Source organism: Oncorhynchus mykiss, chromosome 22, assembly GCF_057628025.1.
Source record: "Oncorhynchus mykiss isolate SJ-2025 chromosome 22, ASM5762802v1, whole genome shotgun sequence".
In the NCBI taxonomy this organism is placed as follows: Eukaryota; Metazoa; Chordata; class Actinopteri; order Salmoniformes; family Salmonidae; genus Oncorhynchus; species Oncorhynchus mykiss.
In genome coordinates this window covers 42879901-42905726 of record NC_143043.1, presented here as the reverse complement: position 1 = coordinate 42905726, position 25826 = coordinate 42879901, and the positions used below count along the sequence as shown (strand labels likewise).

General features: G+C 42.6%; 1 protein-coding gene across 4 annotated transcripts in view; it reads left to right on the top strand.

The window, feature by feature from the left end:
• LOC110502101 (diacylglycerol kinase beta) overlaps positions 1 to 25826 on the top strand; it is a 140634-nt gene that overhangs the window by 52720 nt on the left and 62088 nt on the right. For all 4 annotated transcript variants that reach the window (XR_016490636.1, XR_016490637.1, XM_090216108.1 and 1 more), the window contains 11 exons: positions 1196 to 1321; positions 3298 to 3347; positions 7648 to 7722; positions 7898 to 8017; positions 8250 to 8367; positions 17620 to 17708; positions 19047 to 19163; positions 20562 to 20660; positions 20949 to 21056; positions 21190 to 21263; positions 24385 to 24459. Coding sequence is in view for 2 of the 4 variants with exons in the window: in XM_090216108.1 (XP_090072234.1) it covers positions 1196 to 1321; positions 3298 to 3347; positions 7648 to 7722; positions 7898 to 8017; positions 8250 to 8367; positions 17620 to 17708; positions 19047 to 19163; positions 20562 to 20660; positions 20949 to 21056; positions 21190 to 21263; positions 24385 to 24459 (1051 nt within the window). In the remaining 2 variants the exon portion in view is untranslated. The remainder of the gene's footprint in view (positions 1 to 1195; positions 1322 to 3297; positions 3348 to 7647; positions 7723 to 7897; positions 8018 to 8249; positions 8368 to 17619; positions 17709 to 19046; positions 19164 to 20561; positions 20661 to 20948; positions 21057 to 21189; positions 21264 to 24384; positions 24460 to 25826) is intronic.

Here is a 25826-nt window from a genome sequence, read left to right as displayed (position 1 = left end):
TATGTAGGGCATGTGTACTGATAGCTACATCAGCTTTACCGGCTTTACACAGGGATGAGATTCATTTAATTTGTTTTACATGTGGCTATCACATCATATCACCATATCAATATCAATATCAACATATTAATATCAATATAACCATATCAATATAACCATATCAATATCACCTTATCAATATCACCATATTAATATCAATGTCACCATATCAACATCACCACATTAATATCACCTTATCAATATCACCATATCAATATCACCACATCAATATCAAAATCACAATATTAATATCACCATATCAATATCACCATATCAATATCACCATATTAATATCCATATTAATATCAATATCACAATATTAATATCACCGTATCAATATTACAATATTAATATCACCATATCAATATTACAATATTAATATCAATATCACAATATTAATATCACCATATCAATATTACAATATCACCATATCAATATCACCTTATCAATATCACCATATCAATATCACCATATCAATATCACCATATCAATATCACCATATCAATCTCACAATATCAATATCACCATATCAATATTACCATATTAATATCACCTTATCAATATCACCATATTAATATCCATATTAATATCAATATCACAATATTAATATCACCATATCAATATCACCATATCAATATCACCTTATCAATATCACCTTATCAATATCACCATATCAATATCACCATATCAATATCACCATATCAATATCACCTTATCAATATCACCATATTAATATCCATATTAATATCAATATCACAATATTAATATCACCATATCAATATCACCATATCAATATCACCTTATCAATATCACCATATCAATATCACCATATCAATATCACCATATCAATATCACCATATCAATATCACCTTATCAATATCACCATATCAATATCACCATATCAATATCACCATATCAATATCACCATATTAATATTACAATATCACCATATCAATCTCACAATATCAATATCACCATATCAATATCACCATATCAATATCACCATATCAATATTACCATATTAATATCACCTTATCAATATTACCATATCCATATCACATCACAATTTGCCATGTTGCTTAGTAATGCTCGTGGTCATTGCTGTATGACATCACCATCTCTCATGGATACGCCATGTTCCATTCCTCTCCCACAGAGAGAATCAGAGGGGAGAAGAGGAGGAGCCCGTCCCCATTACCTTCCCCCCAGGTGGTGTTTCTGAAGGACATTGTGTGTTACCTGTCCCTACTGGAGAGGGGCACACCAGAGGACAAGCTGGAGTGTGAGTTACAGCGTCTAATTACTCGTGTGTAAACAACCAAGGTATTTGAGAGAGGTCAGTCATGTTGAGTAGTCAAAGGGTGTCACCTAAACTTCTCAGAAAGACATCCTCCCACAATCTGAGTGGATAAGTCAATTCATTAATTCAGGTAGGAAATCATTTTCCCAGCTCAGTCACCAAATACAGGTGGGCTTTCACGCACAAGCACACACACACACACATACACACACACACCAGTGCCATTTCAGATGAGGGAGGACAATTTTTATTTTTTATGAGCATGGCCTTATTTCTATTACAGTATATTGGATGACTGTCATTCATATTACATTCACCCAGGTAAATGTAACAGTGATAGTTTTAGGCTACTACATGGTAATATAATTTTCCCTATACCCATCATGAGGTTGCTACAACCTAGCCTTTGAATGAAAGTTTACAATGTAGGTGCGCACAGGTCGAGAGACAAATTTGATATGACAGACAGTGACACATGGACAGATAGTGACATTCAATACCACCTTGCACACTATTGCCTGCATCTAGCTGATCTAGGGTGTGATCATTAGTCCAACAGTTCCAAACGAGAGTTTCTATTGGACAAATTCAGGTACGTTTATCCCCGTTTTGGCAGAATGAATACAGCCTTGATCACGTGTAAACACAGTCCACAGTTTCATAGCAGCCACGTTGTATTCCTTCTCGCATCAACGTTATGCGCTATCCACCTTTCACCTCTTTCCTACGCTTGTGGACATCAGCTGTATGTGACCAGGAAAAAAAAAACAAGCCAAGCCACTACACACAGCCTACATCGTTGTCACTATATTAGCTAAAGTAACGTCATGGTCAGCATAGCAAATAGAACTAACGCCTTTGTAAACCCAGCTACATTCAGTAACATTACAGTGTACAGTCAGGAAAGCAGTTACACCAGAGGGCCCCGGTGGCAATACATTTGTAAAACCAAAAGCTTGCCTTGACTTGGAAGAGTTCCAGTGTTGTGTGGGATAGTCATAGCCAGCTAGCTAACATAGCATCCCTCTGTTTGAGCAGGGTGTCTCGGTGGACTAAACTAGCTAGCTGCATTTGCTAGCTATGTGAAACTGAAAGTACAAACAAATGATAACCTCTATGTCTCTCTATTTTCTTTCTCTCTCTTTGGGTCAACTACTCACCACATTTTATGCAATGCAGTGCTAGCTAGCTGTAGTTTATGCTTTCAGTACTCGATTCATTCTCTGATCCTTTGATTGGGTGGACAACATGTCAGTTCATGCTGCAAGAGCTCTGATAGATTGGAGGATGTCCTCCAGAAGTTGTGATAATTACTGTGTAAGTCTATGGAAGGGGGTGAGAACCATGAGCCTCCTAGGTTTTGTATTGAAGTCAATGTACTCAGAGGAGGACGGAAGCTAGTTGTCCTCCGGCTACACCATGGTGCTACCCTACAGAGTGCTGTTGAGGTTGTGAGCAGTGAGTCAGTAGTTAGGCTCCCCTTGGGATTAACTCAGCCTCAGTACCTGTCCTTGTTAGCCCATGGACATCCTAAACCCTGGTGTGTCCAATAGACTTTTTTAGCGTTGGGAGCTATATCCGCACAATTTGACACAGCTAATCTCTGCTAACTGCTTCCGACATCCCAATAAAACAGGAGTACGTGTCACTCTCTATTACATCCCCTGCTCCAACAGAGGAGTGGTGTTGCGTCACGGTCTAATACTTCCCCTGCTCCAACACAGGAGTGGTGTTGTGTCACGCTCTAATACTTCCCCTGCTCCAACACAGGAGTGGTGTTGTGTCACGCTCAAATACTTCCCCTGCTCCAACACAGGAGTGGTGCTGAGTCACACTCTAATACTTCCCCTGCTCTACAGAGGGGTGGTCTGACTGGGAATTCAAGTGGTGCTGACAGACAGGGACTTCAAGACATTACAGCTGAATCATGGGGTCCCTTTTTTCTCGTTCCCCTCCAGTCATGTTCCGGCTGTACGACACAGATGGCAACGGAGTACTGGACAGCTCGGTTAGTGGCCCTCTCGTCTCGTCTCTTCTCCTCTCTTCTTTTCCCTACTCCTCTCTCCTTACGTCTGTTCTGTTCTCTCTTCTGCTCTACTGTTTTAATCTACTCTTTTCTTTTCTTTTCTTTCCTTTCTTCTGTTTTCTCCCCTCTCCTCCCGTCTCCTTTCCTCCCTTCTCCTCCCCTCCCCTCCCCTCCCCTCTCCTTTCCTCTTCTCTCCTTTCTTCTGTTCTGGTCTCTCCTTTCCTTTCTTCTGTTCTGGTCTCTCCTTTCCTTTCTTCTGTTATGGTCTCTCCTTTCCTCTTCTCTTCTCTCCTTTCTTCTGTTCTGGTCTCTGCTTTCCTCATCTCCTCTCCTCTCCTCACAGTTCCTCTCTTCTCCTCTCATGCAGTGCTAAGCTCAGTGCAATTAGAACAACCCTGTTACAATACATCCTTATTTCCTCTGAACTGCACTGCTTCATTCTTAGATCCTTCAACAGTATACCGAGTCGATATGCAGGGGTATGAGGTAATTGAAGTAGATATGTAAATACACTACCAATACAAAGTTTTAGAACACCTTCTCATTCAAGGGTTTTTCTTATTTTTAACTATTTTCTACATTGTAGAATAATAGTGAAGACATCAACACTATGAAATAACACATATGGAATCATGTTATAACCAAAAAGTATAAAAATATTTTATATTTGAGATTCTTAGGATGATATCAGAGGATACTGTCATCATAGAATGATGTGGATGATATCAGAGGACTCTGTCATCATAGGATGATGTGGATGTGGATGATATCAGAGGATACTGTCATCATAGAATGATGTGGATGATATCAGAGGATACTGTCATCATAGGATGATGTGGATGATATCAGAGGATACTGTCATCATAGGATGATGTGGATGATATCAGAGGATACTGTCATCATAGGATGATGTGGATGATATCAGAGGATACTGTCATCATAGAATGATGTGGATGATATCAGAGGATACTGTCATCATAGGATGATGTGGATGTGGATGATATCAGAGGATACTGTCATCATAGAATGATGTGGATGATATCAGAGGATACTGTCATCATAGGATGATGTGGATGTGGATGATATCAGAGGATACTGTCATCATAGAATGATGTGGATGATATCAGAGGATACTGTCATCATAGGATGATGTGGATGTGGATGATATCAGAGGACTCTGTCATCATAGAATGATGTGGATGATATCAGAGGATACTGTCATCATAGGATGATGTGGATGTGGATGATATCAGAGGATACTGTCATCATAGAATGATGTGGATGATATCAGAGGACTCTGTCATCATAGAATGATGTGGATGTGGATGATATCAGAGGATACTGTCATCATAGGATGATGTGGATGATATCAGAGGACTCTGTCATCATAGAATGATGTGGATGTGGATGATATCAGAGGAGACTGTCATCATAGAATGATGTGGATGTGGATGATATCAGAGGATACTGTCATCATAGGATGATGTGGATGATATCAGAGGATACTGTCATCATAGGATGATGTGGATGATATCAGAGGATACTGTCATCATAGAATGATGTGGATGATATCAGAGGATACTGTCATCATAGAATGATGTGGATGATATCAGAGGATACTGTCATCATAGAATGATGTGGATGTGGATGATATCAGAGGATACTGTCATCATAGAATGATGTGGATGATATCAGAGGATACTGTCATCATAGAATGATGTGGATGATATCAGAGGATACTGTCATCATAGAATGATGTGGATGTGGATGATATCAGAGGATACTGTCATCATAGAATGATGTGGATGATATCAGAGGATACTGTCATCATAGAATGATGTGGATGATATCAGAGGATACTGTCATCATAGAATGATGTGGATGTGGATGATATCAGAGGATACTGTCATCATAGAATGATGTGGATGATATGAGAGGATACTGTCATCATAGAATGATGTGGATGATATCAGAGGATACTGTCATCATAGAATGATGTGGATGTGGATGATATCAGAGGATACTGTCATCATAGAATGATGTGGATGATATCAGAGGATACTGTCATCATAGAATGATGTGGATGTGGATGATATCAGAGGATACTGTCATCATAGAATGATGTGGATGATATCAGAGGATACTGTCATCATAGGATGATGTGGATGTGGATGATATCAGAGGACTCTGTCATCATAGAATGATGTGGATGATATCAGAGGATACTGTCATCATAGGATGATGTGGATGATATCAGAGGATACTGTCATCATAGGATGATGTGGATGATATCAGAGGATACTGTCATCATAGAATGATGTGGATGATATCAGAGGATACTGTCATCATAGGATGATGTGGATGTGGATGATATCAGAGGATACTGTCATCATAGAATGATGTGGATGATATCAGAGGATACTGTCATCATAGAATGATGTGGATGTGGATGATATCAGAGGATACTGTCATCATAGAATGATGTGGATGATATCAGAGGATACTGTCATCATAGAATGATGTGGATGATATCAGAGGATACTGTCATCATAGAATGATGTGGATGTGGATGATATCAGAGGATACTGTCATCATAGAATGATGTGGATGATATCAGAGGATACTGTCATCATAGGATGATGTGGATGTGGATGATATCAGAGGACTCTGTCATCATAGAATGATGTGGATGATATCAGAGGATACTGTCATCATAGGATGATGTGGATGATATCAGAGGATACTGTCATCATAGGATGATGTGGATGATATCAGAGGATACTGTCATCATAGAATGATGTGGATGATATCAGAGGATACTGTCATCATAGGATGATGTGGATGTGGATGATATCAGAGGATACTGTCATCATAGAATGATGTGGATGATATCAGAGGACTCTGTCATCATAGAATGATGTGGATGTGGATGATATCAGAGGATACTGTCATCATAGGATGATGTGGATGATATCAGAGGACTCTGTCATCATAGAATGATGTGGATGTGGATGATATCAGAGGAGACTGTCATCATAGAATGATGTGGATGTGGATGATATCAGAGGATACTGTCATCATAGGATGATGTGGATGATATCAGAGGATACTGTCATCATAGGATGATGTGGATGATATCAGAGGATACTGTCATCATAGAATGATGTGGATGATATCAGAGGATACTGTCATCATAGAATGATGTGGATGATATCAGAGGATACTGTCATCATAGAATGATGTGGATGTGGATGATATCAGAGGATACTGTCATCATAGAATGATGTGGATGATATCAGAGGATACTGTCATCATAGAATGATGTGGATGATATCAGAGGATACTGTCATCATAGAATGATGTGGATGTGGATGATATCAGAGGATACTGTCATCATAGAATGATGTGGATGATATCAGAGGATACTGTCATCATAGAATGATGTGGATGATATCAGAGGATACTGTCATCATAGAATGATGTGGATGTGGATGATATCAGAGGATACTGTCATCATAGAATGATGTGGATGATATGAGAGGATACTGTCATCATAGAATGATGTGGATGATATCAGAGGATACTGTCATCATAGAATGATGTGGATGTGGATGATATCAGAGGATACTGTCATCATAGAATGATGTGGATGATATCAGAGGATACTGTCATCATAGAATGATGTGGATGTGGATGATATCAGAGGATACTGTCATCATAGAATGATGTGGATGTGGATGATATCAGAGGATACTGTCATCATAGAATGATGTGGATGTGGATGATATCGGAGGATACTGTCATCATAGAATGATGTGGATGATATCAGAGGATACTGTCATCATAGGATGATGTGGATGATATCAGAGGACTCTGTCATCATAGGATGATGTGGATGTGGATGATATCAGAGGATACTGTCATCATAGAATGATGTGGATGATATCAGAGGATACTGTCATCATAGGATGATGTGGATGTGGATGATATCAGAGGACTCTGTCATCATAGGATGATGTGGATGATATCAGAGGACTCTGTCATCATAGGATGATGTGGATGTGGATGATATCAGAGGATACTGTGGTCTGACTGACTTCATTTGTTTTCAAGGACACTCCCTATGATTTTCTTGGGCATGCCAAAATGTGGAGGATTTTTTTGGTGATCATCTCTGTCAGTCTCTTGGTAGTATGTGGATGTGTGAATGCATTCATTTGTTATCAAGAAGACAGCCACAGTGATGTTGTGGTATAATGTTTATCTCGCTTGCTGGGTGTAGGAACTGGACCGCATCATCAATCAGATGGTCCACGTGGCAGAGTACCTGGAATGGGACTCGGCAGAGCTGCGACCGGTAAGGATGCACACAGCCTTGTGTGTCTTGTTTCCCCTGTTCCCAACGTCTTGTGGCGACCTGAAAAGGCTAGCTTAACGACAGTGACAAGGAAATGTTGGATCATTACAGTGTTATAATTTGACAAGACTTTACTGCACTCACCCTCTGTCCCCCCCGTCTCCCTGTGCTCTAGATCCTGAAAGAGATGATGGAAGAGATAGACTATGACCGGGACGGAACAGTCACCCTGGAGGAGTGGATCAGAGGAGGCCTCACCACCATCCCTCTGCTGGTCCTGCTGGGCATGGAGACGGTGAGGGAGGGTGCATGTGTGTGTGTGTGTGATATTATTTGAGAACGGATGCCGTATAGCAGATGCTTTTATCCAAAGTGCATACATGAGTGCATACATTTTAGTAAGTGTATATGATCCCTGTGGGAAGAGAGATAAAGTATGTGTCTGCGTGCGTTTAGAGTGTCAGTTCCACAAAATCAATTCAGAAAGATTGATATCTTTCTCTTTCTCTCTCTTTCTCTCTCTGTAGAATGTTCAGGAAGATGGTCAGCATGTGTGGAAACTGAAGCACTTCAACAAGCCAGCCTACTGTAACTACTGCCACACCATGCTGCTGGGAGTTCGCAAGCAGGGCCTCTGCTGCTCCAGTGAGTGTGTGTGTGTGGCCCTTAGTTCTACTGTCTCTCTCTGTCTCATTATAGAGATACTTCAAGATTTTGGCAGAGTCAGAAGAACTTGTGGGTACCATTTTTATGTCCCTGTGTCCAGTATGAAGGAAGATAGGTCAGATTGTTTCACGAGCCAATGCTAACTTGCGTTAGCGCAATGACTGGAAGTCTATGGTATCTGCAGAAAAATGCATTAAAAGCATAGGGAGTGTTACTTTTTTCACTGCAAATTATGGGAGAGCCGGGGGGGGGGGGGCTCAGCTCCCCTGAATGAGACATTAGCTCCCCTAAATGCAACAAAAGTACAACTTTGAAGGGGTCTCTAAAACATACTAACTTAATTATTCAGCCATTTGTTTAAAATGCAGTGGGAAATATGAAAATAAATGCTTGAAAGGAACACCCCAACCTCTCTGTCATGGTTTCAACCATTTATTTATATGTGATTGCACAAATCGTCTCCCTGTTCACTGTGCTGTCCACTCAGTAGTGCTAAATTTAGCCACAGCTGGGCTGAGTACATTGTACTAGTTCATTTTCACCATTTGTTTGCCATGTGCCCTTGATAAAAATAGCCTTGACTTATTCCAATGCATTAGATTTATCTGTACGTTTATCTGATGTATCATTGTTTGCTTTTGTCAGTCAGCTGTTTAGAGCGATTGATTATTTTCTAGCAGTATTTGTTTTCTTTCCTGGATCAGCTGATGATGGTCCACAATCTCACTAGACAATCTAATCCATCCTAAATGAATGACAGTAGGCCTAAAGTTAACTATTTATGTTAGAAGCATCCGACAGGCCTACATTATTTTGGATTTGTGTGCCCATGAGAACTGTTTTCACAGTGGAACATAATGAAATGTTATCTAGGCATATTTACACTTAGGCTACAGTGCATTTTCCGAGATCTCCAACATCCATGAATCGTACAGGGTTTAAGTTCAATGTTCTAATTCAAAGAACAGTCATACATGTAACTAATGTAAAGAAAGAAAGGTAGTGTTTTATGTCACATAATCTGTGAATCATTCAACTCATGAATTATGGACAACTCATGAATTATGGACAACTCATGAACTATGGACAACTCATGAACTATGGACAACTCATGAATTATGGACAACTCATGAATTATGGACAACTCATGAATTATGGACAACTCATGAATGATGGACAACTCATGAACTAGGGTGTAAAACATGTTTTGATTCAACTTGTGTATTATATTGAAGGTAGGCTATCTGTTCTGTGTGTGTTCATGTGTGTAAAATTGCCTCGGCGTAGAGGGCAGGCTACCTGCGGTGTTGTAGGCCTAGGGCAGGTTAAACTCAACTAAACGTAGTTTACCAACCTTTTCCAGAAAAATGCATTAAAAGTATAGGGAGTGTTACTTTTTTCACTGCGACTGGCAATCAAAGTTTAGCCACCTATTTTTTTTTACCACTGCATCACTGGCTATTGTTATCAAATCAAATCAGGCTTTATTTATACAGCATATTTCAGACATTGAATGCAACGCAATGTGCTTTACATGAGAAAACAATTAAATAATGATTCAAATAAAGCTGCCATATTTAGTACACAACAAACAAAATACAATGGCTTGCGAAAGTATTCAACCCCTTGGCAGTTTTCCTATTTTGTTGCCTAACAACCTGGAATTGAAATATATTTTTGGGGAGTTTGTATCATTTGATTTACACAACATGCCTACCACTTTGAAGATGCAAAATATTTTGTATTGTGACACAAACAAGAAGTTTTTTTTTTTAAATGGAAAACTTGAGCGTGCATAACTATTCCCCCCCCCCCCCCCCCTCAAAGTCAATACTTTGTAGAACCACCTTTTGCAGCAATTACAGCTGAAGTCTCTTGGGGTATGTCTCTATAAGCTTGGCACATCTAGCCACTGGGATTTTTGCCCATTCTTCAAGGCAAAACTGCTCCAGCTCCTTCAAGTTGGATGGATTCTGCTGGCAATCTTTCAGTCATACCACAGATTCTCAATTGGATTGAGGTCTGGGCTTTGACTAGGCCATTCCAAGACATTTAAATGTTTCCCCTTCAACCACTCGAGTGTTGCTTTAGCAGTATGCTTAGGGTCATTGTCCTGCTGGAAGGTGAACCTCCGTCCCAGTCTCAAATCTCTTGAAGACTGAAACAGGTTCCGTCAAGAATTTCCCTGTATTTAGCGCCATCCATCATTCCTTCAATTCTAACCAGTTTCCCAGTCCCTGCCAATGAAAAACATACCCACAGCATGATGCTGCCACCACCATGCTTCACTGTGGGGATGGTTATCTCGGGGTGATGTTGGGTTTGCTCCAGACATAACGTTTTCCTTGATGGCCAAAAAGTTATATTTTAGTCTCATCTAACCAGAGTACCTTCTTCCATATGTTTGGGGAGTCTCCCACATAACTTTTGGCGAACACCAAACGTGTTTGTGTTATTTCTTTCTTTAAGCAATGTCTTTTTTTCTGGCCACTCCTCTGTAAAGCCCAGGTCTGTGGAGTGTACGGCTTACAGTGGTCCTATGGACAGATACTCCAATCTCCGCTGTGGAGCTTTGCAGCTCCTTCAGGGTTATCTTTGGTCTCTTTGTTGCCTCTCTGATTAATGCCCTCCTTGCCTAGTCCATGAGTTTTGGTGGGTGCCCTCTCTTAGCAGGTTTGTTGTTTGTTGTACATATTCACAAACCACTTTTCCATTTGAATTTTTTTAGAATTCCTTGAACAAGTATTTTTTTTCATTTCACTTAACCAATTTGGACTATTTTGTGTATGTCCATTACATGAAATCCAAATAAAAATCTATTTAAATTACAGGTTGTAATGCAACAAAATAGGAAAAATGCCAAATGGGGTGAAAACTTTTGCAATGCACTGTAAAAACGAAAGAAGGACACAAACTGAACTACTAAAAAACACACTGAGGAAAAAAAAGCTAAGCTAAAAAGATTTGTTTTCATATCTATTTTAATAGTGTCCACAGTTTTTGCCCCACTCAGGTTCTCTGGCAGGTTCACTGCCCCAGCAGCCTTGTATGGCTCCTGGGCGATCCCCCACTTTAGGGGGGGGGGGGGGGGCGCCAGACAATAGGTCTGGGTAACTGTATATTCTCAGTATAATGAACGAATTGTGTTTTTTTTGGTAGCATTTCGTAGTGTGACTGATTTTACTAAGTGCTTCTGTACTGTATAAAGTTAGAGGTCCGCTATTTGATAGATTCCCCCACTCCCCCTACCTCAGGCTTCCAGTGGGGAGACCAGTAGGTTGTACCCCCGCCCCTCTCCCCATCTCGTACTTCTGAGTGGGAGACCTTCCCAGGCAGTAGACTGCCTAGCTCACAAACTAGAATCAGGGCGCCCACTCCGACAAGGTTAATTGACCCACAGTCCCACACGGTGACATGATATCATTGACGTAATGTGCAAATGAGCAATAGAAAACCGTTTGCGCAACCGTTTGCGCAAATGTCACCATTCCAAATTTTTGGGTGCAGGAGCCCCGTGCCGCCCCCGAAAAGATGCCCATGTCGCCTATACCTAATTCCGCCACTGGGCTGGGGGCATAATAACTAAAGGCTGCCTCCATGCCTCTTGGTCCTAGACTTTGGAATAGTTAAAAGGCTGCCTCTCCATGCCTCTTGATCCTAGACTTTGGGATAGTTAAAGGCCAGTACCAGAGGACCTGAGGGACCTACTGGGTACATAACTCAAAAGCATGTCTGAAATGTATTGGGGTGCACAATTGTGGATTGGTTTAAAAACCAATAGAAGAATCTTAAAATGTATTCTAAAGCTCACAGCCAGCCAGTGCAGAAACCTTTAAACCGGTGTAATGTGTGCTCTCCGTCTGGTCTTGGTCAGTACCCACGCTGCAGCATTCTGTATGTTTTGTAGTTGACCAATGGCTTTCTTGCGTAGACCAGACAGGAGAGCATTACAGTAGTCAAGCCTGCTTGTAATAAAAGCATGGATGAGTCTCTCTGTATCAGCCTGAGAGAGAAATGGCCTCACCTTGACAATGTTTCTTAGATGGTAAAAATGTATTTTGGTCATATTCCTATTATGTGATTTGAAATTCAGTTCAGAATCTAAAATAACACCTCGTTTTTTTTACCTGGTGTTTTATCTTTATTGCCCGTGAATTAAAATGTGCGGCCAGATTCTCGCTCTGTAAGTACCCCAGTCTTGTCTTAATTTAGCTGGAAGAAGTTGTGAGCCATTCATGTATTTAAATCACTAATACAGTCTAATAATTTATCCGTGGACCAATAATCCTCTGGTGACATAGAAATGTAAAGTTGTGTATCGTCTGCTTTTGCTTCAGAATGGAAGGTTGGACATTGGTTGATAGTTGCTAAGAGCTGAATAATCTAGATTACTTTTCCTCAGAAGGGGTTTCCCCATAGCAGTTTTTAGAGCAGTGGAGTGCAGGGTGTGATAAACAATGGCTTGCACTTCTTCAGAAATGCAATAAAAAACTGTTTTGAAGAATGTGGTGGGGATAGGATCGAGATAGCAGGGAGAAGGCTTAAGTTGTGATATCACTTTCCTGAGCATGTCTGTGGCAACCAGGGAAAAATAATGAGTAATGTCTTTGCGTGGTGGCCTAGAGCACATATCATCAAACTTCTCATCATGCTTGACTGATACCTTGTAGCCTAGTCTAGTAAATTGACTGTACGTGTTAGGGTGACCATCACGTTTTTTCAGTCAAAGTTTCAGACCTATTGCAGGTGTCTTGACTTTTTAGGATGCAAAAAAAAAAAAAAAAAAATTGTCAGCAAGACGCATTAGTTAATGTAGGCAATGGCAATCCCCTAACGTCATTTGACATCCTTTTTGGTGTTTTGTAAACATGTTCATTCATCATACTGCTCACATCCACTGCACTATTTTGATTATTTTGGAGTCGGGGAACACGCACTGGTAGTAGTGATTGGTTTGACAATCAAATAAAAGCATCATGACTGGTTGTGTTCAAATTACAGTGCCTTGCGAAAGTATTCGGCCCCTTGAACTTTGCGACAAGGCACTAGCACTAGCACTTTGCGGCAAGGCACTGTACATACACTCAATTAGTATTTGGTATCATTGCCTTTAAATTGTTTAACTTGGGTCAAACTTTTCGGGTAGCCTTCCACAAGCTTCCCACAATAAGGTGGGTGAATTTTGGCCCATTCCTCCTGACAGAGCTGGTGTAACTGAGTCAGGTTTGTCGGCCTCCTTGCTCGCACATGCTTTTTCAGTTCTGCCCTCAAATTTTCTATGGGATTGAGGTCAGGGCGTTGTGATGGCCACTCCAAAACCTTGACTTTGTTGTCCCCAAGCATGGAAGTATGCTTGGGGTCATTGTTAGTTTGGAAGACCCATTTGCGACCAAGCTTGAACTTCCTGACTGATGTCTTGAGATGTTGGTTCAATATATCCACATAATTTTCCATCCTCATGATGCCATCTATTTTGTGAAGTGCACCAGTCCCTCCTGCAGCAAAGCACCCCACAACATGATGCTGCCATCCCCTGTGCTTCATGGTTGGGATGGTGTTCTTCAGCTTGCAATTCTCCCCCTTTTTCCTCCTAACATAACGATGGTCATGATGGCCAAACAGTTCTATTTTTGTTTCATCAGACCAGAGGACATTTCTCCAAGAAGTACGATCTTTGTCCCCATGTGCAGTTGCAAACCGTAGTCTGGCTTTTTTATGGCAGTTTTGGAGCAGTGGCTTCTTCTTTGCTGAGCAGCTTTTCAGGTTATGTTGATATAGCACTCGTTTTACTGTGGATATAGACACTTTTGTACCTGTTTCCTCCAGCATCTTCACAAGGTCCTTTGCTGTTGTTCTGGAAGTGATTTGCACTTTTCGCACCAAAGTGTGTTCATCTCTAGGAGACAGAACGCGTCTCCTTCCTGAGTGGAATGGCGACTATGTGGTCCCATGGTGTTTATACTTGCATACTAAAAATCAAATCAAATCAAATTTTATTTGTCACATACACATGGTTAGCAGATGTTAATGCGAGTGTAGCGAAATGCTTGTGCTTCTAGTTCCGACAATGCAGTAATAACAAGTAATCTAACTAACAATTCCAAAACTACTGTCTTGTACACAGTGTAAAGGGATAAAGAATATGTACATAAGGATATATGAATGAGTGATGGTACAGAGCAGCATAGGCAAGATACAGTAGATGGTATCGAGTACAGTATGTACAAATGAGATGAGTATGTAAACAAAGTGGCATAGTTTAAAGTGGCTAGTGATACATGTATTACATAAGGATACAGTCGATGATATAGAGTACAGTATATACGTATGCATATGAGATGAATAATGTAGGGTAAGTAACATTATATAAGGTAGCATTGTTTAAAGTGGCTAGTGATATATTTACATCATTTCCCATCAATTCCCATTATTGAAGTGGCTGGAGTTGAGTCAGTGTCAGTGTGTTGGCAGCAGCCACTCAGCTGTTTAACAGTCTGATGGCCTTGAGATAGAAGCTGTTTTTCAGTCTCTCGGTCCCAGCTTTGATGCACCTGTACTGACCTCGCCTTCTGGATGATAGCGGGGTGAACAGGCAGTGGCTCGGGTGGTTGATGTCCTTGATGATCTTTATAGCCTTCCTGTGACATCGGGTGGTGTAGGTGTCCTGGAGGGCAGGTAGTTTGCCCCCGGTGATGCGTTGTGCAGACCTCACTACCCTCTGGAGAGCCTTACGGTTGTCGGCGGTGCAGTTGCCATACCAGGCGGTGATACAGCCCGCCAGGATGCTCTCGATTGTGCATCTGTAGAAGTTTGTGAGTGCTTTTGGTGACAAGCCAAATTTCTTCAGCCTCCTGAGGTTGAAGACGCGCTGCTGCGCCTTCTTCACGATGCTGTCTGTGTGAGTGGACCAATTCAGTTTGTCTGTGATGTGTATGCCGAGGAACTTAAAACTTGCTACCCTCTCCATTTTCCTGACACCACACTCCGAGGGCCCTCACCTCCTCCCTGTAGGCCGTCTCGTCGTTGTTAGTAATCAAGCCAACCACTGTTGTGTCGTCCGCAAACTTGATGATTGAGTTGGAGGCGTGCGTGGCCACGCAGTCGTGGGTGAACAGGGAGTACAGGAGAGGGCTCAGAACGCACCCTTGTGGGGCCCCAGTGTTGAGGATCAGCGGGGAGGAGATGTTGTTGCCTACCCTCACCACCTGGGGGCGGCCCGTCAGGAAGTCCAGTACCTATTCCTCTTGTCCAGATGGGTTAGGGCAGTGTGCAGTGTGGTTGAGATTGCATCGTCTGTGGACCTATTTGGGCGGTAAGCAAATTGGAGTGGGTCTAGGGTGTCAGGTAGGGTGGAGGTGATATGGTCCTTGACTAGTCTCTCAAAGCACTTCATGATGACGGATGTGAGTGCTACGGGGCGGTAGTCGTTTAGCTCAGTTACCTTAGCTTTCTTGGGAACAGGAACAATGGTGGCCCTCTTGAAGCATGTGGGAACAGCAGACTGGTATAGGGATTGATTGAATATGTCCGTAAACACATCGGCCAGCTGGTCTGCGCATGCTCTGAGGGCGCGGCTGGGGATGCCGTCTGGGCCTGCAGCCTTGCGAGGGTTAACACGTTTAAATGTCTTACTCACCTCGGCTGCAGTGAAGGAGAGACCGCATGTTTTCATAGCAGGCCGTGTCAGTGACACTGTATTGTCCTCAAAGCGGGCAAAAAAGTCATTTAGTCTGCCTGGGAGCAAGACATCCTGGTCCGTGACTGGGCTGGATTTCTTCCTGTAGTCCGTGATTGACTGTAGACCCTGCCACATGCCTCTTGTGTCTGAGCCGTTGAATTGAGATTCTACTTTGTCTCTGTACTGGCGCTTAGCTTGTTTGATAGCCTTGCGGAGGGAATAGCTGCACTGTTTGTATTCGGTCATGTTACCAGACACCTTGCCCTGATTAAAAGCAGTGGTTCGCGCTTTCAGTTTCACACGAATGCTGCCATCAATCCACGGTTTCTGGTTAGGGAATGTTTTAATCGTTGCTATGGGAACGACATATTCAACGCACGTTCTAATGAACTCGCACACCGAATCAGCGTATTCGTCAATGTTATCTGACGCAGTACGAAACATCTCCCAGTCCACGTGATGGAAGCAGTCTTGGAGTGTGGAGTCAGCTTGGTCGGACCAGCGTTGGACAGACCTCAGCGTGGGAGCCTCTTGTTTTAGTTTCTGTCTGTAGGCAGGGATCAACAAAATGGAGTCGTGGTCAGCTTTTCCGAAAGGGGGGCGGGGCAGGGCCTTATATGCGTCGCGGAAGTTAGAGTTACAATGATCCACAATGATACTATTGTTTGTACAGTTGAACGTGGTACCTTCAGGTGTTTGTAAATAGTTCCCAAGGATGAACCAGACCTGTGGAGGTCTACAATTTATTTCTGAGGTCTTGGCTGATTAATTTTGATTTTCTCATGATGTCAAGCGAAGGGGCACTGAGTTTGAATGTAGGCCTTGAAATAGATCCACAGGTACACCTCCAATTGACTCAAATTATGTCAATTAGCCTATCAGAAGCTTCCAAAGCCATGACATCATTTTCTGGAATTTTACAAGCTGTTTAAGGGCACAGTCAACTTAGTGTATGTAAACTGGAATTGTGATACAGTGAATTATAAGTGAAATAGTCTGTCTGTAAACAATTGTTGGAAAAATTACTTGTGTCTTGCACAAAGTAAATGTCCTAATCGACTTGCCAAAACTATAGTTTGTTAACAAGACATTTGTGGAGTGGTTGAAAAACAAGTTTTAATGACTCCAACCTAAGTGTATGTAAACTTCAGACTTCAACTGTACCTTAAAATGGCACTGAGAGACTCCGGGGAAGTAGATAAAGGGCCTCATTGCCAAAATACCGAAGTATCCCTTTATCCCTTTAGAAAGTCCCTCTTTCTGTCCCTGGTTGGCTTTTACAGCTCCATCCACTCTCTGTTTCTCTCTTCCTGCCTTTCAGTTCTTCTCTCTGTCTTTCAACCAGATGTTTATATTATATTTATATTTATGTATCTTATTCAGTCCTCCATTCTGTGAATAATAAACATGATTGCATTACTTATTAATTATCTATTATCAAGGATAATGCTATCGCTTGGTAAATTTATTACATGATTCAGTGAAAGGGTTGGTGTTGCTACTCAGTGTTCGTCCACTGGTGAACTGTCTCTCTCTGTACCTCTGTGTTTCAGTATGCAAGTACACAGTCCATGAACGCTGTGTGTCCAAAGACATTGCTGCCTGCATCAGCACCTATGCCAAGTCCCGCAGACACACCAATGTGAGTACACAACTACACACACAAAACACACACAAAAACACACCGGCACACGTTTATTTTATTTTACTATTCTTGTGGGGACCAAACAGACGAGTCCCATTCAGAATCATATTTTCACTAAACCCTAACTCCTAACCCTGATTGCAACCCTAACCCTAAACCTAACCCCTAAGCCTAAAATAGCATTTTTCCTTGTGGGTACTGGCGAAATGTCCCCACTATTCTTTCACATCTAAATAATGTTGCTGAGCAAGGAGCAGAAAGGTCCTGGGTGCAGGGATTCTCTCTCTCTCTCTCTCTCTCTCTCGCACACGCACACGCACACACACACACACACACACACACACACACACACACAAACACACACACACACACACCCTTATGCACAGGCTCATGGGTGCAGAGAGATCATGCAGTGCTACTAATGTTGTTAACTGCGTCTATATTTAACCCCTAATTTAAGTAGACACCTTCTGGAATGATCTCACAGACTTGGAGTTGTCCCTCTAAGACCTTCTCTTTCTCTCCAGATGGAATTGTACTCTGTTTCAGCTCCACTTCACTTTTTCAAGTCTGATTCAATAACAGAAGATGCCTTTCAGATGGTCTCTTATTTTAGTAAATGTCTGGAACAAAATATAACACGTTTAGCACTGGATTAATGTTGTAACTTCCTTTAAATCATGACTGTTGTCTCTCTCTCCCTCCCTGCCTCTCTCCCTTCCTGCCTCTCTCCCTTCCTGCCTCTCTCCCTTCTTCCCTCTCTCTCTCTCCCTTCCTCCCTCTCTCTCCCTTCTTGCTTCTCTCCCTCTCTCCCTTCCTGCCTTTCTCCCTTCCTGCTTCTCTCCCTTCCTGTCTCTCTCCCTTCCTGCCTCTCTTCCTTCCTGCCTCTCTCCCTTCCTGTCTCTCTCCCTTCCTGCCTCTCTCCCTTCCTCCCCTCCTCCCTCTCTCCCTTCCCCTCTCTCTCTCTCTCTCTCTCCCTTCCTGCTTCTCTCCCTACCTGCCTCTCTCCCTTCCTGCCTCTCTCCCTCTCTTTCTTTCTCTCTCTCCCTTCCTGCCTCTCTCCCTTCCTGTCTCTCTCCCTTCCTGCCTCTCTCCCTTCCTGCCTCTCTCCCTTCCTGCCTCTCTCCCTCTCTTTCTTTCTCTCTCTCCCTTCCTGCCTCTCTCCCTCTCTTTCTTTCTCTCTCTCCCTTCCTGCCTCTCTCCCTCTCTTTCTTTCTCTCTCTCCCTTCCTGCCTCTCTCCCTCTCTTTCTTTCTCTCTCTTCCTTCCTGCCTCTCTCCCTCTCTTTCTTTCTCTCTCTTCCTTCCTGCCTCTCTCCCTTCCTGCCTCTCTCCAGGTCATGCAGCATGTCTGGATGGAGGGAAACTCTCCCACTAAGTGTGACCGCTGTCACAGAAGTATCAAGTGCTACCAGGGCTTAACGGGCCTACACTGTGTGTGGTGTCAGATCACTGTGAGTAGTACACACCTCCCTGTACTGGAGAACTGGAATAGTTACAATGTTTTGGTTCATAGTGCCTCATGTCAAGTGCCTTGGCTAGTATCAAGTGCTTCAGAAGTCTTCTGCTAATAAAAATGATCTGGCCTAGCTGACTTGCCTAGTTAAATAAAGGCTAAATAAAATAAAATATATAATGGTCCTGAAGAAATTCACTGCAATAGTTTGTAATCAACCTATTATTTTCACATTTTTACTTTACCTAAGATGTCCTCTAGATGTCACCATTTACCTTTAAATGTTAAATAATATATAATGAACACTCAAACTGTGATTCATCAAACCACCAGTAAGTGGAGTTCAAAGAGCATGTTAGGATTGTCAGTTTAGCTTAGTGATGTTCTCATCCCTTTAGCATCACTGCAGTTTAGCTTAGTTATGTTCTCATCCCTTTAGCATCACTGCAGTTTAGCTTAGTGATGTTCTCATCCATTTAGCATCACTGCAACTTAGCTTAGTGATGTTCTCATCCCTTTAGCATCACTGCAACTCAGCTTAGTGATGTTCTCATCCCTTTAGCATCACTGCAACTTAGCTTAGTGATGTTCTCATCCCTTTAGCATCACTGCAACTTAGCTTAGTGATGTTCTCATCCCTTTAGCATCACTGCAACTTAGCTTAGTGATGTTCTCATCCCTTTAGCATCACTGCAGTTTAGCTTAGTGATGTTCTCATCCCTTTAGCATCACTGCAGTTTAGCTTAGTTATGTTCTCATCCCTTTAGCATCACTGCAGTTTAGCTTAGTTATGTTCTCATCCCTTTAGCATCACTGCAACTTAGCTTAGTGATGTTCTCATCCCTTTAGCATCACTGCAACTTAGCTTAGTGATGTTCTCATTCCTTTAGCATCACTGCAACTTAGCTTAGTGATGTTCTCATCCCTTTAGCATCACTGCAGTTTAGCTTAGTGATGTTCTCATCCCTTTAGCATCACTGCAACTTAGCTTAGTGATGTTCTCATCCCTTTAGAATCACTGCAGTTTAGCTTAGTGATGTTCTCATCCCTTTAGCATCACTGCAACTTAGCTTAGTGATGTTCTCATCCCTTTAGAATCACTGCAGGCATTCATTCTCAGTCCTGGAAGCAGCTACTGTACTCATTACATGAATCAGACTTTGGCATGAACCAGGGGAAAAAGGATATATTCCTATAGCAGTTTATGTTCCGGTATTATTAGCTTCAAGCATTTATGGGGCTTTTGAGTGAAGTGTTTTGAATAACATCTGCCGCTGTGTCAAATGACTTGTGTGAATATATCTTTTGGTATTCCTTTCCACTCTCCTCCTCCATTCTCCTCATCTTAAATAAAGGTTAAATAAAATAAATTTAAAAAATCTTCCTTCCCGATCAGCTCCACAATAAGTGTGCGTCCAACATGAAGCCGGAGTGTGATGGAGGAGCCCTTAGAGACCACACTCTACTCCCCTCCTACATCTGCCCTGTCGTCCTGGTGAGATCACATGAAATCAATCACACTCTGAAACTCCTATTTATTTATCTCCAATACTTTCAATAATGAAAAACACTAACACCCCCTTGAGATATAATTAGAGATCCATAAAGGTATACACTTGCCCCATTTCTCTGTAACAATTCATAAACTCATAAACAAATGTATCTTTGTCTGTCCGTCTGTCTGTCCGTCCGTCCGTCCGTCCGTCTGTCCGTCCATCCGTCTGTCCGTCCGTCCGTCCGTCCGTCTGTCCGTCCGTCTGTCTGTCCGTCTGTCTGTCTGCAGGACCGTCATTCTGTTGTGAAGCGGGGTGAAGGGGACTCCCCGCCTAGCAGCAGCCCTGACAACATAAGTCAGAGCTTGAAATTCACAGGAGACGGACAAGCACTGCAGGTGAGTAAATCAAGCCCAGAGCATCTTCAGTGGTTAAAGCCTTGTTGATGGCAGGTTAAAGTGTGTGCTGTGTTTGCATGGGTATACACTACTCTACAGTATCTCATTAGCCTGTCTCTGATCTCCTATTCAGATCACTCCTCTCCCGGGTACACATCCCCTCCTGGTCCTGGTCAACCCAAAGAGTGGAGGGAGACAGGGGGAGCGGTAAGTCACAGTGTCTCATATTACTAACGGATTGAAACACTCCTGTAATACACACTAGAATGTGGACACCTGCTTCCATTCAGCCTCAAGAGCATTAGTGAGGTCGGTGTTGGGTGATGTTGGGCGATTAGGCCTGGCTCGCAGTCAGCATTCCAATTCATCTCAAAGGTGTTTGATGGGGTTGAGGTCAGGTCTCTGTGCAGGCCAGTCAAGTTCTTCCACGCCGATCTTGACAAACCATTTCTGTATGGACCTCGCTTTGTGTACGGGGGCATTTTAATGCTGAAACAGAAAAGGACCTTCCCCAAACTGTTGCCACAAGGTTGGAAGCACAGAATCGTCTAGAATGTCATTGTATTCTGTAGCGTTAAGATGTCCTATCACTGGAACTAAGGGGCCCGAACCATGGAAAATAGCCCTAGACCATTATTCCTCCTCCAACAAACTTTACAGTTGGCACTATGCATTGGGGCATGCAGCATTCTCCTGGCATCCGCCAAACCCAGATTTGTCCGTTGGACTGCCAGATGGTGAAGCGTGATTCATTACTCCAGAGAACGTGTTTCCACTGCTCCAGAGTCCAATGGCGGCTAGCTTTAATCCACTCCAGTCAATGCTTGGCATTGCGCATGGTGATCTTAGGCTTGTTTGCGGCTGCTCAGCGATGGAAACCCATTTCATGAAGCTCCTGACAAACAGTTATTTTGATGACATTGCTTCCAGAGGCAGTTTGGAACTCGGTAGTGAGTGTTGCAACTGAGGACAGATAATCTTTACGCACTGTGGCCTTCAGCACTTGGCGGTCCCATTCTGTGAGATTGTGTGGCCTATCACTTCGTGGCTGAGACGTTGTTGCTCCTAGATGCTTCCACTTCCCAATAACAGCACTTACAGTTGAACAGGGCAGCTCTAGCAGGGCAGAAATCTGACAAACTGACTTTTTGGAAAGGTGGCATCCTATGACAGTGCCACGTTGAAAGTCACTGAGCTCTTCAGTAGAGCCCATTCTACTGCCAATGTTTGTCTATAGAGGTTGCATGACTGCGTGCTCAATTTTATACACCTGTCAGCAACAGCTGTGGTTGAAATAGCCAAATCCACATACTTTTGGCCATGTAGTGTATGTTTCATACAGCCCTGTAATGCTATTGACAAAGTGTTATAAAGACTGGCTGACTGTTCATCATAGAATCAAAGTAATGTGAAGCTAGCATAGCTAAAGCTAGCAACAATAACAATCTCCTGGTCTGTGGAGATTCAATTCTATAATTTTTAGGCTATGTAATTACAGAGGATTTAACATTTTGGAAATAATGATGGTCTATTGGCTGTTCTGACACAGTGTCCGAAAAGCAGTTGTTAATGAAAATGAATGTGTTCACTGTTTCAGCATTCTCTCCTCTCTCCTCCCACCATGCATTTCACAGCACCGGGAGGCCTGCTTTGTTGGCTTCAGAAACTCCATCACCATAGCAACACAGTCTTAAATACCACTTAAAAGGGAAATTATTCTCTATTATTAGACATGTTCTCCTAAAAAAAAGATGCATTTAATCTCTGAGTACAAAAACAAAGCCTATTTCTGCCCTCTTTGATGTCAATAAGGAAATGAATGGGTTGGTGTTGAGTCACTGATTGGTCCTGTTATTGTGAATGAGGCTTTCAGGCAGTTTAATGACTGTTTTACAGCATTTTAAATGTCACACGGTCCTCTTATGTTAAGTAGTATATTTATACTAATTTTTCCTTCTGAATGAACTTCATAAACTTAAATTTAAGTTTTCTTCATGACACATTCATAACAGTATCATAGCAAACTGTATCTGACACACCATATAGAATGAGTTGCATTCTGAGCCAAATGTTTTGTTTGTGGTGATTCTAACCTAGCTGTCGGCTTTCTGTTGTCTTTTGCCACTGCTTTTCACACTCTGACCAAAGTGCAGTGTGGGTATTGGAAGCTACTGACGCAATTACCAGTGCAAGGTCAATGTGGAGCCTTCAATATAATAGATCTCTGATACAGCTCCTGCTGGTCAATGTTACAGGAATCTGCTATGTCAATGGGCACAGTAAGCTGTAGAGATAATTACAATTTTAGAGCGAAATTACATTTTACTGTGGACACCATGTCAACTGTGTTGATTAAGTAAAACTTGTAATTAAATGTTGCTACTTTACATTCTATGTCTGTCTTTGTACGCATGATCTCTCATTCCCTCACTCTATCTCTCTCTGGTTCACTCTATCTCTCTCTCTGGTTCACTCTCTCTCTCTCTGGCTCACTCTCTCTCTCTCTCTCTGGCTCTCTCTCTCTCTCTCTCTGGCTCACTCTATCTCTCTCTGGTTCACTCTATCTCTGGCTCACTCTCACTCTCTCTCTGGCTCACTCTCTCTCTCTCTCTGGTTCACTCTCTCTCTCTCTCTGGCTCTCTCTCTCTCTCTCTGGTTCACTCTCTCTCTCTCTCTCTCTCTCTCTCTCTCTGGCTCTCTCTCTCTGGTTCACTCTCTCTCTCTCTCTGGCTCTCTCTCTCTCTCTCTGGTTCACTCTCTCTCTGGCTCTCTCTCTCTCTCTCTGGTTCACTCTCTCTCTCTCTCTCTGGCTCTCTCTCTCTCTGGCTCGCTCTCTCTCTGGCTCTCTCTCTCTCTGGTTCTCTCTCTCTCTCTCTCTGGCTCTCTCTCTCTCTGGCTCGCTCTCTCTCTGGCTCTCTCTCTCTCTGGCTCACTCTCTTTCTCTGGCTCACTCTCTCTCTCGCTGGCTAACTCTCTCTCTGGCTCACTCTCTCTCTCTCTGGCTCGCTCTCTCTCTGGCTCGCTCTCTCTCTGGCTCTCTCTCTCTCTGGCTCACTCTCTCTCTCTTTCTCTCTTTCCATCTCTCTCGTGCTTGCTCTCTCTCTCTCTCTCTCGGGTTCACTCTCTCTCTCTCTATCTCTCTGGCTCACTCTCTCTCTGGCTCACTCTCTCTCTCTTTCTCTCTTTCCATCTCTCTCCTGCTTGCTCTCTCTCTCTGGCTCTCTCTCTTCTGGCTCCATTTTGTACATAGTGAGTTTGTCAGCTTGTGTGTATGTGCAGTAACTCTAACACAGCTGTCATATGGTCTATATATATATGTCTTCTACAGGGTATTGAGAAAGTTCCAGTACCTGCTGAACCCCAGGCAGGTGTACAGTCTCGACCGAGGGGGACCCATGGTGGGGTAAGACTAGTTCATTACTATAGACCCATGGTGGGGTAAGACTCATTCTCATCACTATAGACCCATGGTGGGGTAAGACTAGTTCATTACTATAGACCCATGGTGGGGTAAGACTCATCCTCATCACTATAGACCCATGGTGGGGTAAGACTAGTTCATTACTATAGACCCATGGTGGGGTAAGACTCATCCTCATCACCATAGACCCATGGTGGGGTAAGACATCCTCATCACTATAGACTCATGGTAGAGTAAGACTCATCCTCATCACTATAGACCCATGGTAGGGTAAGACTCATCCTCATCACTATAGACCCATGGTAGGGTAAATACACCTGTATTTGGGGTGTTTCTCCCATTCTTCTCTGCAGATCCTTTCAAGCTCTGTCAGGTTGGATGGGGAGAGTCACTGCACAGCTGTTTTCAGGTCTCTCCAGAGATGTTCGATTGGTTTCAAGTCTGGGCTCTGAATGGGCCACTCAAGGACATTCAGAGACTTGTCCTGAACCACTCCTGTGTTGTCTTGGCTGTGCTTAGGGTCATTGTCCGGTTGAAAGGTGAATGTTTGCCTCAATCTGAGGTCCTGAGCAATGTGGAGCAAGTTTTCATCAAGGACCTCTCTGTACTTTGCTCTGTTCATCTTTCCCTTAATCCTGACTAGTCTCCCACTACCTGCCGCTGAAAAACATCCCCACAGCATGATGCTGCCACTACCATGCTTCACCGTAGGGATGGAGCCAGGTTTCCTCCAGACATGATACTTAGCATTCAGGCCAAATAGTTCAATCTTGGTTTCATCAGACCAGAAAATCTTGTTTCTCATGGTCTGAGAGTCTTTAGGTGCCTAAACAATGAAAATTAACAGTAAATATTACACTCACAAAAGTTATCTCTCTCATTGTAAGAAGAGAGGCAGACTACAGTGACAGGCTAGCAGATAATATACATGGTATCAGGACCGTGGAGGTTCAGTTAACATGATGTAATGATGCCATTATCACTAGAGGTCGACCGATTAATCGGAATGGCCGATTAATTCGGGCCGATTTCAAGTTTTCATAACATAACAAATATTATTATTATTATTTTATTTTTTATACCTTTATTTAACTAGGTAAGTCAGTTAAGAACACATTCTTATTTTCAATGACGGCCTAGGAACGGTGGGTTAACTGCCTTGTTCAGGGGCAGAACGACAGATTTTCAACTTGTCAGCTCGAGGGATCCAATCTTTCAACCTTACAGTTAACTAGTCCAACGCAATAACGACCTGCCTCTCTCGTTCCACTCCACAAGGAGACTGCCTGTTAAGCAAAATGCAGTAAGCCAAGGTAAGTTGCTAGCTAGCATCAAACTTATCTTATAAA